Source organism: Xenopus tropicalis, chromosome 9, assembly GCF_000004195.4.
Source record: "Xenopus tropicalis strain Nigerian chromosome 9, UCB_Xtro_10.0, whole genome shotgun sequence".
In the NCBI taxonomy this organism is placed as follows: domain Eukaryota; kingdom Metazoa; phylum Chordata; class Amphibia; order Anura; family Pipidae; genus Xenopus; species Xenopus tropicalis.
In genome coordinates, this window is record NC_030685.2 from 30548559 (window position 1) to 30560770 (window position 12212).

A 12212-nucleotide genomic window follows, 5' to 3' on the forward strand; every position below is an offset into this window, starting at 1 on the left:
AATTGATTGATAGAAGTTAAAGTAAACAGATGTGTTACTCAATACTGCCGATTCCATCATGAAGTTCTGACCCTAGCACTACAAGGCAGTGATTGATTGGTTGCTTTGAGTTGCTAAAGGTGTGTAGTTAGACGCATTTATTTTTAATATCCTATCTTACAATCCTACCCTGACAGGCTGGAATAGAAATGTAGGTGACACTCCAGCCCATCATAGCATTCTCTTGCCCACCGATTCAATGTACAGGTAATTGAGAGAAATGCTGCTTAGTCAGCTGGTCTCTAAAAGCCAATGAATGGACAGAGCTGTGCCTTTTACTTATTCGTGTTACAAGTAGAACCTGCATTTTCTTCCTGGTCAGGTGATTGTAGTGACTGTCACAAACAACTAAACAAAATGGTGGCTCAACATTGAAGATATAAAATGGACGCATGAGAGAAGATTCTCTGATAGGTCACTTGCTAGGATATATTTCATTAGTGGTTAGGTTTCCCTTTAATAAAGATTTTAAAAAACATGGTGTTTTTTGTTTTTCTATATGCTGTCATTACTCAGAGTATCACTTAAACAGCATTGGCAAGCAATGATGATGATCAATACTCATTACACCAAGGACTGTATTAAAAGAATTTATTACATCACAGCATGATGTCACGATGCTACTTATTGATTCATCCTTGGAAACATTATAATGCAACATTGGTCTTTATTCATATTTAGTTAATCAGACACACAGTACAAAAACACCTGGGCCATCAAGGATTTGATTTCAAATGCAAACAATATTCAGTAGTCGGATCCATTTTTTACAACTTAACTAACAAATCATTTCATTTCAGTAACACGTACATTTGAGAGGATGGTTAGCTACATGTTGCCCTCAGCCTTTACGCAAAGGTCTGGCGACTGAAGAGGTCAAGGGTGACTGCACTGAGGAATGCTGGGATGCTGTTCTGGTGATGTAGGTGAAGATCAATAAAATCACGCAAGGTCAAAGAGAAGTCCGTCTCTAGCAGCTGCATCTTCCCTCCGGAGGAGCCGGACGCCTGAAATAAATAAATAAACCAAGAGTCTCGTTAACCTGATTTCTCGAGAAGCAGAATAAATTGAGTTCTAGGATTCAAAGTCATTCAACCTGTGTCAATTCCTCTATTAGGTAGAATAACGCTGCCTTAGCGACATTCCAGGTACAACAGTGGTGGAATACAAACCCAACACAGAAGCAATCTCATATGCACGTCTGCTCTTTCATTATATGAACCAATTGGATATTTTAATTATAGACATAGATAAAAACCATGTAAAGCTCTGCTGAAATATGCACAAGCCCATCAGTAACTCATCTGAAGAGCACATTAAAATGAATTACTGGAGCTTTGAAAAAAGCTGCTTTCTGTATTTGGACAAAGAGCAAAACGGTTCCCGCTACATGTAAAGACTATAAACAGAATATAGCATGCATAGGGTACATGTCATATTTTCAGTGATCTTTTAATCTGTGAGGCTCTACAGGGAGCATCCTACGGCCCCCGATGAGCAACATATAACTACAGAGCTGTTATTGGTGGATCTAAGGCTAATGTCAGGCTGGAAGACTTTGATCACCACAGAGGGTTCTTTAATGGGGGGGATAATGGGCAAGCCCCAGAGATACCGCTAATGATAGCTTAGCATGTTCAATGAAATTCATTGCAACTAATTGCTTTATGTGAGAAGGCTGCTGAATAGCCCATAGATGAGGCAACGTGCAAGTGTCAGCGAGTAGATCAGTGCAGTACATGAGGGAATTATGATATGGTTAATGTTCTGTGCCTTAATGCTTTGGGGCACCGATGGCCTCAGTTTTGGGAAAGTGTAGGCATTGAGGTAATGAGCAACTAGATCTGTTCCTGTTATTAGTGACTACTATATCACATACAGCAACGCGGCTCAGAAGAAATGAGCTCTTCTACAGAAGTGGTTTAGTGGTATGGAAAGAAAAAAAAAATATTAACATAAAACCTGAAGATCAAAGAAAGCCATTATGGGTCTATAATTCAGAATACAAGAGAGAACATATAGGAATATTCTCACACACACAGCTTTGCTAAATAGGTAAATGGGTATTGCTTCCTGCAAGTAAACTGTGTTGGAAAGCTAAATCCTGAGATCTAATGAGGACAGAACAAAATCTAATTTCATGAGACATTAAAAATCTAGTTGCATATTCTTGCGTATCAAAGCCAAATATAAAGAAGCGTGTAGAGGAGCTGGCATCATTTTGGCCGAAAGCCTGAAGGGTCTCCCTGGGAACTGAATGGGAGCGTGAACATTTATAACGTTATTCTACGAGAGTTTTATTTAAGAGTAGAGGACAAGTAACAGTAAACTATGTGGGCCCCATGTTTTTTTAGGTCAATAAAGAGTATTCGTCTGAATACAGATGAAACTTGAGCTATTGTAACTGAAAATACACAGTGACTGTCTCCATCTGTATATTTTGGTTATTTTTCTTGTTCTCCATCTACCATCTGTGGATTCTAGCTCAACTGTGATGTTCTTTCAATATAATATTGTAGTTCTGTGTTTCTAGCTTAGTTGAGATGTTCCTTAATTATAGCATGAAAGTACTGTGGTTCTCCATCTTTGGATTCTAGCTTAGATATATTGTTCTCTAACTATTGCAGGTTAGTGCTATGGTTCTCCATCTGTGGATTCTAGCATAGATATATTGTTCTTTAATTATAGCATGTTAGTGCTGATAGTTAGGGAGGTCAGAGCAGGGGCAGACTACAGTACAGCCCCCAACAGTCTGCCCCCTTGTTTAAAAAGTTTGAGGACCCCTGGTTTAGACACCTTTAGTGACTTGCAACAGTTGTGTCTATTTTAATGCAATGACAATTGCAGCTGCCAATGACAAATGTACAATTAAGCATCATGCTCTGGGGCTGATTTTCATCAGCAGAAAAATCTGTTATGCAACAATCTATGAAATAATTTTTGGTTTTAAATTAAAAACATTTTCAAAATTGTAGAAGATTATTCAGCAGGCCAGTGATCCCAAATAAAAAGAATAGCTCAAGAAAAAAGCAAATGTCCTCTTATGGCCCAGTCACTGCCAGGGTCAGACTGAGCCATGGAGACACTGGGATAAAACCCTGGCAGGCCCCAGACCCGACCCCTGTTGTCGCTCCCCCGCCCGCAGGTGTCCCTCCCCCGGTGGGGGCACCTTGGGGGGGTGCGGCGCCCCTGGGGCAGCAACCCCCGTGGGCCCTTCACCCCCCAGTCCGACCCTGGTCACTGCCAATATCTCAATCAAGCCATGGAGACACTGGGATAAAACCCTGGCAGGCCCCACACCCGACCCCTGTTGTTGCTCCCCCACCCGCAGGTGTCCCTCCCCCGGCGGGGGCACCTTGGGGGGTGCAGCGCCCCTGGGGCAGCAACCCCCGTGGGCCCTTCACCCCCCAGTCCGACCCTGGTCACTGCCAATATCTCAATCAAACTAAGAATCTCCTGCACCGTATGAAAATTGTGGTGCACAAGTGTCTTCCATCCAAGCAAATACGCCAGAAAGGATCGGGCTGCAATCACTTCTGTAGAGTGTACAAAGCTGGTACATAATTACCCCCTGCTGCTAAAATACAGAAGTATGGGGGATTGAATACTTATTAAACAGCATCATTCAGTCTTTTTTTAACATAAACTACTTTACCACATAAAAACATAATTTAGAATTGCAGTGTTTTCAAATAACAATATAAAAGAGAACATCATTTTGGAATAGGATTTATTACTCAATAAAATGAGAGAACTGGTCCGTGTCTGGACACTTTTACAAGGCACAGTAGGCAGACAAAGTTCAGGGTATTAGCATTAGGTTTGCTTATTCAGAGTTTGGAAAGATGAAGTACACTTTTATAATGAACCTGTTTTTCTATTTTCTATTTACAAAACCTTCAAATCTCATAGGGAGTTTCAAATCTAGATCTACAATTGCAAATGTTCCTCTTAAAAAGCATTTTCTGCTGGAAGCCCAAGGCAAATGCACTCTCTATCTTCACCTAAATCCAGTCCTTAATAGCTCAACAACACAAGCAAGGATTGCCAGATAGATTGCAGGCTCAGTAAACGCACGCAAGTTTAACCCACGTGTTTAAGCAAGGTCACTTAGGAGAAGTTGGACACATTAAGATCAGACAAGCAGAGCTTTCAGAATCTGTATAACCGGTTATCAGCAGAGCAGCAACATTTCTTTCCGACACAGCTACACGGTCCCCTCTGAAAGTGATCAATGCATAGGATGTGGATAAAAAAGCTTTGGGTCAGAACTCTAAACATCAGCACGGACATAGATCAATCTGTGGCACCTTCCTTTGCTAATACTAAAGGAGGGCGGAAATTAAACCTTTACTGGTTAAAGAAAAATGACAACCCCTATCAACTACAAACTGCATGTAAAGGTGGCCATACACGCACCGATATTATCGTACGAAACCTCGTTTCGTACGATAATCGGTGCGTGTATGGCATGTCGGCGAGTCGACCGATATCGCAGGAAGCTGCCGATATCGGACGACTCGCCGATCGGACAAGTTTGAACATTTTGATCGGGCGCCATAGAAGGCGCCTGACCAAAATTCTCCCTTCAGAGCTGAATCGGCAGAAGGAGGTAGAAATCCTATTGTTTCTACCTCCTTACCTGCCGATTCAGCCCTGAATGGTGTGTGGCGGATCTTACGATGTTTCGTGCGACCGATGGTCGTACGAAACATCGTCAGATCGCCACGTGTATGGCCACCTTAAGTCAGCACTAAATCACCAGCAAGTCACCAGCCTGAACCTGTCAAAATTGCTCCTCTTGTAAATCCATTCTTGGTAAACTGGAAAATATTTACTGGACAAATTTTAACTTTAATATTGACCAATGCAAATGGAATGTTCGCCACTGTGAAATTAAAGGGGCAGTTCACCTTAGTATGTTATAAAATGTCCTATTTATAACAACTTTGAAATGTCCATTTTTGGTGAAACTACTCCAGATTTTAACTTTCGCCTTCAGTAAGGTGCCCCAATGAGTGAAAGAACTTTACTTCCAAGGGGGTACGTCCACGTACTTCTGGAACAGAAAATACAATTTAGAGTCACTTGCCCTATTTCAACCTAAATGTAAATGTTAGAGACAAGGCTTGTGCATAAGAAACAGATGTGCATTAAATCCAGGCATGTACCATCACTGGGCAGAACATTTACAATGGGGGTAAGAAAGGCATACCAGGGAGAGTTCCCACCAAACAAACTTCATTTATGGGGCATATTTATGAAAGCATGAAGTTGCCAAAGTGAAATTCTGCCCTTTCAATTAATTTCTATTGGATTTCTGAAAAATCGTTGATAAATATAAAACTGAAAATTCTGTAGAAATCAATAAAGAGCTGTGGAATTTCACTCTGGCAATACAATATTCTAGATAGAGATAACAGGGCCTGGGAAGATAAAAGCAGGGTTAAAATTCTTTGTACAAAAAAAAAGTACAGAAGAACCTGACGGCATTGGTTGATAATTTTAATGGAAACATTAATGGGCTAAATGTCAATCTGTGGATTCTGGCAAATGCCAGAGGGACTGCTGTAAGGTGCCATAGACAGTCACTATTTATTGGGCTGGTGGGGGACTGTTTGGGCCTCTATGTACTTGAAATGCCTGGGCCTATTTTGACTCCCAGTCCAAGCCTGACTCCACCATACATGACATATTTAATTGGTGTGTTGTAAATGATCCCCCTCTTCAGTAATTATAACTTATAGAGTGTGAGCAGACACTGAGATCTAATTTATGGCCACAAGATCATCGAAATACATATATGCAATTGGTCAGTCTTAAAAACCAGTGACATGAGTCAAAATAGAATGATGATAGAATTTGCTTAAACACATGCTTGAAAACACCCACTCCGGAAACAGACACAAGAAAGCTTTTAATGCTCCAACGCCTGATCACCAAGTGCAAAGTCTTGCATGTAAAGGTGTTGGATAGAGAACATCCACTGATGGCTGCCCTACTTACGTACACTGATGAATGATAAATGTAAGGGTAAAATGAGGTACCCATAGAGGAAGCAGCTTGTGCGCCAATGAATACAACTCTACTGAAATGAAATAATTCTAGCTTTATTTGCTGAATGCCTGATGAGATGTACTCGCAGTACCTTTCATGAAACAGAAGCCGCCACCATCTGCATGCAGCCACGGAAGTTGGGAAGCAGAAATGATTATTGAATTATTTATGGGCTGTTATTACTTTAGTCTCATTCCAAAGCTTTAACATTTTTAATCACTTATGAACCTAAAAATTTAAGCGTTTAATCACTGGAAAGGATCGTGCATGGATTTTTACATAAACACACAAAGCAGGACAAGCTGCCTTCCTTTAAACTCTTCTGCTGCACTTAAGGCTAAATTGGAGCGCGGCTGGTAAAATGGGACTAGGAAAAGCCGTCACGACATGTAAAAAAATGATTTTTTGATCATTATGTGATACAGGCAGTTTCAGGCTTCCATCAAATACAGTTAAAATAAAAGATACTAGTCACTCTGAATGGCAGTGTCCAAGCCTTAGGCCAACTAAGCTCACTTTGAGCAGGAGATTGGCTCTAACCCTCATATGTAATAAAAGGCACTAAGTTTGCCCAGGAGCGGTAAGCCATAGCAACCAATCAGATGTTTGCTTTTAAACAGGTGATCAGTGAATGCTACCTGCTGATTAGTTGTTATGAGTTACTGCTCCTGGGCAAACTTACTGCCTTTTATTAAATAACCCCATTAATATCTGATAGGATCACAGTCTAAAGCTGTTTTTTTTAGACGGTTACATATGCTATATATACATCCATATTAAATGAAGGTGCTTGATTTTTAAAACCATGATTGGCTGTAAATAAAAATATTTTGTCCTTGTAGTATTATAAGAGTCAACACTATAGTATGGCCCTTATAGCAGGCGGTGTCCTAAAGATATTGACTTTCTTTATGATTGAAACAGTATAAGTCAGCAGTTCCCTTAAGTCTTTTTGTCTTCCATTGCTTCAAAGGATAAACTCACGCATGTATTGAAAATTATGATTTAATAGGTATCACTGAGACCTGGTGGGATGATAAATGCGACTGGGCTGTGAATTTAAATGGGTATACACTTTTTAGGAGGGACAGAGAGATTAAAAAGGGTGGAGGGGTTTGTCTTTACGTAAAGTCAGACTTAAAGCCATGTAATAAAGACATTACCAATGAAAACGTCGAATCTCTTTGGGTAGAAATTTCAGTAGGGCTGAAGGTCACAAAGAAAATGATCATTGGTGTATGTTATAAACCACCCCGTATAGATGAGGGGGATGAGGCCCAGCTATTGTTGCAAATGGAGGAGGCTTCAAAACTGGGTCAAGTTGTTGTTATGGGGGACTTTAATTATCCGGACATTGACTGGAGTAATGGGGTGGCTAAGTCAGAAAAAGCTAGTAGGTTTGTAAATATGCTAAATGACAACTTTTTATTTCAGGCAGTTCAAGAACCCACTAGGAATGACGCTATTTTGGACCTGGTGATTTCTAATAATAATGAACTTATCTCTAACATTTGTGTGGGTGAGCATTTGGGGAACAGTGATCACAACATGGTCTCCTTTGAGATAATGCTGCAGAGACAGCGCTATAAGGGAGTAACTAAAACACTCAATTTTAGACGTGCAGACTTTGCCAGTATAAGGGCATCTCTGCAATGTGTCAACTGGGAAAGGCTTTTCATGGGGTTAGACACAGAAGGAAAATGGAACATCTTTAAAACATTGCTTTGTAGGTATACGCAACAGTATATTCCCCTTGTAAGCAAGGAGAGGCATCGCAAAGCAAAACCTTTATGGCTGAATAAAAGTGTTATTGTCGAGGTTGGTAAGAAAAAACGTGCTTTTAGGGCATTCAAGTTAGCTGGGACAGCAGAAACTTTCATCAGGTACAAGGAAGCAAATAAAGCATGCAAAAAAGCTATCAGGCAAGCTAAAATAGAGATGGAAAGGGATATTGCTGCTAGGAGTAAAAAGAATCCAAAATTATTTTTTAATTATGTGAATAGTAAAAAAATGAAGCAAGAAGGGGTGGGAACTTTATTATCACGGGGGGGTACGTTGGTTGATGAAAACGGGGAAAAAGCTGAAATTTTGAACTCTTATTTTTCATCTGTCTATACATCTGAGGAGCCAGATAATGAAGGCTTCCCTTGTAATATGCCCAGTTCTAGTAATTTAGCTACTGACGCATGGGTCACTCGGGAGGAAATTCAAAAGAGACTTGAACATGTAAAGGTAAACAAAGGTCCAGGGCCGGATGGGATTCATCCCAGGGTATTAAATGAGCTGAGCGCTGTGATTGCCAAACCTCTTCACTTAATTTTTCAGGATTCATTGAGGTCTGGCATGGTGCCAAGAGACTGGCGGATTGCTAATGTGGTGCCGTTATTTAAAAAGGGATCCCGTTCTCAGCCTGAAAACTATAGGCCTGTTAGTCTGACATCAGTAGTAGGAAAACTTTTGGAAGGGGTAATAAGGGATAGGGTACTTGAATACATTGCAGTTCACAATACTATTAGTTTGTGCCAGCATGGTTTTATGCGTAACAGATCTTGCCAGACTAATTTAGTTGCCTTTTATGAGGAGGTGAGTAGGAACCTTGATGCTGGAATGGCAGTTGATGTCATCTACTTGGACTTTGCTAAAGCGTTTGATACAGTACCTCACAGAAGGTTAATGATCAAATTAAGGAATATTGGCCTAGAACATAATATTTGTAATTGGATAGAGAACTGGCTGAAGGATAGAGTACAAAGAGTGGTTGTAAATGGAACATTTTCTAATTGGACCAGTGTGGTTAGTGGAGTACCGCAGGGGTCAGTCCTTGGGCCTTTGCTGTTTAACTTGTTTATTAATGACCTGGAGGTGGGCATAGACAGTATTGTTTCTATTTTTGCTGATGACACTAAATTGTGCAAAACTATAAGTTCCATGCAGGATGCTGCCGCTTTGCAGAGCGATTTGACAAAATTAGATAACTGGGCAGCAAACTGGAAAATGAGGTTCAATGTTGATAAGTGCAAAGTTATGCACTTTGGTAGAAATAATATAAACGCAAACTATCTACTGAATGGTAGTGTGTTGGGGGTTTCCTTAATGGAGAAGGATCTAGGGGTTTTTGTTGATAACAAGTTGTCTAATTCCAGGCAGTGTCATTCTGTGGCTACTAAAGCAAATAAAGTGCTGTCTTGTATAAAAAAGGGCATTGACTCAAGGGATGAGAACATAATTTTGCCCCTTTATAGGTCCCTGGTAAGGCCTCACCTTGAGTATGCAGTGCAGTTTTGGGCTCCAGTCCTTAAGAAGGATATTAATGAGCTGGAGAGAGTGCAGAGACGTGCAACTAAACTGGTTAAGGGGATGGAAGATTTAAACTATGAGGTTAGACTGTCGAGGTTGGGGTTGTTTTCTCTGGAAAAGAGGCGCTTGCGAGGGGACATGATTACTCTGTACAAGTACATTAGAGGGGATTATAGGCAGTTGGGGGATGTTCTTTTTTCCCATAAAAACAATCAACGCACCAGAGGTCACCCCTTTAGATTAGAGGAACGGAGCTTCCATTTGAAGCAGCGTAGGTGGTTTTTCACGGTGAGGGCAGTGAGGTTATGGAATGCCCTTCCTAGTGATGTGGTAATGGCAGATTCTGTTAATGCCTTTAAGAGGGGCCTGGATGAGTTCTTGATCAATCAGAATATCCAAGGCTATTGTGATACTAATATCTACAGTTAGTACTAGTGGTTGTATTTATAGTTTATGTATGTGAGTATAGATTGGTAGGTGTGGGTTAGGTGTGCTGGGTTTACTTGGATGGGTTGAACTTGATGGACACAGGTCTTTTTTCAACCCTATGTAACTATGTAACGCCTGACAATGTATGCTTGAGGTGTAGTCCTGCTCACATTAGGCTAATGCCAGGCTAGAAATTTCTACATATTGATAATGGGTGAGTGCAGAGGATTTTTTGCGGTTGTTTATATGTATTTTGTGGTCACAGCCTCATTGCACCCCGCCTATTGGCTTACAATTTAGTGGTTGAGCACAACTTTCCCTTTTTCTTGTGTTATTGTTAATGCCAGGCTAGGTTACTCCTGTATTCTTATGAAAGAGGGAAGTCACCTAGTATGTGTGCAATTGCTCATTATGGATCCTGGGATGAGGGCTTTCTCATCTTCATCAAGACCAAAGCAATAGTTATATCGCTTTCCACCTACAGCATTTTAAGCAGCCTTAAGTCACTAACTGCTTGCTGAAATTATAAAGGAGCCAATTCCTAGAGCTGCCAGCCTGTCAGTCATTATGTAGTGAAGGAAACTTGCTGGCTTGCAGTCTAAGTGTTTATGTACACCCACACCTGACCGGTACTAAAGTACATTGTGTAACCTAGTTGCCCTTGCTCAAACTGTCCTATGTTTAGGTAATCATCCCAATTCTTTTCTGAACAGAAAAGCATTATAGACTATTTAAACTTGAATATTTGTGGTTTAAAAGTCCCCTTGCTCATAATAATATTACAAACACAAGAAAGCAAGGCACAACAAGGACATTTAGCCCCATCCCACCCCCCCCCGCCCCCCCCACTGTAATAGGGGGTGGAAGAAGTTCAATAAAAGCATAGTATTAATGCTTCTTCCTTTCTCAAGAGGAAGACATTCTGGTGACAGAAACAATACTTTTTCAGTGAATGAGCCTCTCACACCCCACAATGCATTGTAACAGCAGGTGAACAACCCTTAAAACTCAAACCCAAACTCTTGCTTGACTCCCCACTTTGGTGGAGAAAGGGGGTTCTATGATTTATGTTAGTTAGCAAGTAGTAGTCTGGGCATGAGTTTCTACAGTCTAGTACAGGGGACCCCAACCTTTCTTACCCATGAGCCACAGTCAAATGTAAGAAGACTTGGAGAGCAACACAAGCATCATAAAAGTTCATGGAGGTGCCAAATAAGGGCTAAGATTGGCTATTAGGTAGCCTCTATGCACACTATCAGCTTACAGGGGGCTTTATTTGGTAGGAAATCTTATTTTATTCAACCAAAACCTGCCCCCACGTCAGGAATTCAAAAATAACTACCTGGTTTGGGGGCACTGAGAGCAACATCCAAGGGGTTGGGGAGCAACATGTTCCCCTGAGCCACTGGTTGGGGATCACTGGTCTAGGAGTAGTTACACATCTGAGCAACAAAGTAGTTAGCTACTTATGTACCCCTGGAATCTATCAAGTCCTAATGATATAGTTTTATGGATTGACTCAAGAAGAGAGGGTGTGCCTGAGTGTGTCTGGATTAAAGTGCAGACCTGGCCTGCCGCTAAACGAGCCTGAGAGGGGTTAAACACAGCACAAACAGGTTACATAGTAAAGTATTTGGGGATAAGAGAAGCAGCTTAAGCATTACTCCAGCCTATGTTCCCACAGCTAAAACACCTTTAGTCGTCTTTTAATGGTATATTACAAAAAATAAGACCAATAAAAAAAAAAAAATCGCAAAAAGTAGCAAATGACCTTTTAACTAGACATTTCCTTTTATTCCCGCATTCTGCCTTTCATTTTCCTTTTCCGAGATTTTCTAAATGTCAAAAGCCCGTTCTCAATACGGCGCTGTAAAGAGCGCAGAGAAACCCAGACAGACGGGAGCAGGGAGATCCAAACAGAGGATAATGAGCTGCGAACATGTACATTTACATAATGCGCAGTGTAACACGGGCAGGTGTCAAATAATTGCACCCTTCATCCATGCAAGAGTCAATGCATCATAGTCTAATCAAGATTCAGGGACATAAATATGCATACTGCTACATTAAGTGCCATCTTCATAATAGGCATAATTAGGCAGGCACCATGTGACCATCTTTTACCAAAAATTCCATTAGGAAAAACATCTTTGAAACAGCTTTAGTAAGGAAGGAAGGAAGGTGGTCTCACTACGTGGTGCAGGTTAAGCATCGGAAGTCCTAGCAATAAATCATACCGGCACTGGATTTACATCTGTACAACGAAACCGGCCATTCATTTTATTTATAGCAGGATAATGCCGGTTCCACTGAACTGCAACACACTGTATCCTCAGGCAGCCATATTAGTGCAGCTACATAGTTCTGCCTCTGAGTTAAACAATGGGGAC

At 40.9% G+C, this 12212-nt stretch overlaps 1 protein-coding gene across 4 annotated transcripts in view; it reads right to left on the reverse strand.

Annotated features, from left to right (window-relative positions):
* Nucleotides 1-614: 614 nt before the first annotated feature.
* mad1l1 (mitotic arrest deficient 1 like 1) overlaps nucleotides 615-12212 on the reverse strand; it is a 494211-nt gene continuing 482613 nt past the window's right edge. For 3 of the 4 annotated variants that reach the window (XM_031892606.1, XM_031892604.1, XM_031892605.1), the window contains one exon: nucleotides 615-1046. In XM_031892606.1, the coding sequence (XP_031748466.1) occupies nucleotides 888-1046 (159 nt within the window). In that variant the 3' untranslated portion in view covers nucleotides 615-887. 4 annotated transcript variants of the gene reach the window in all.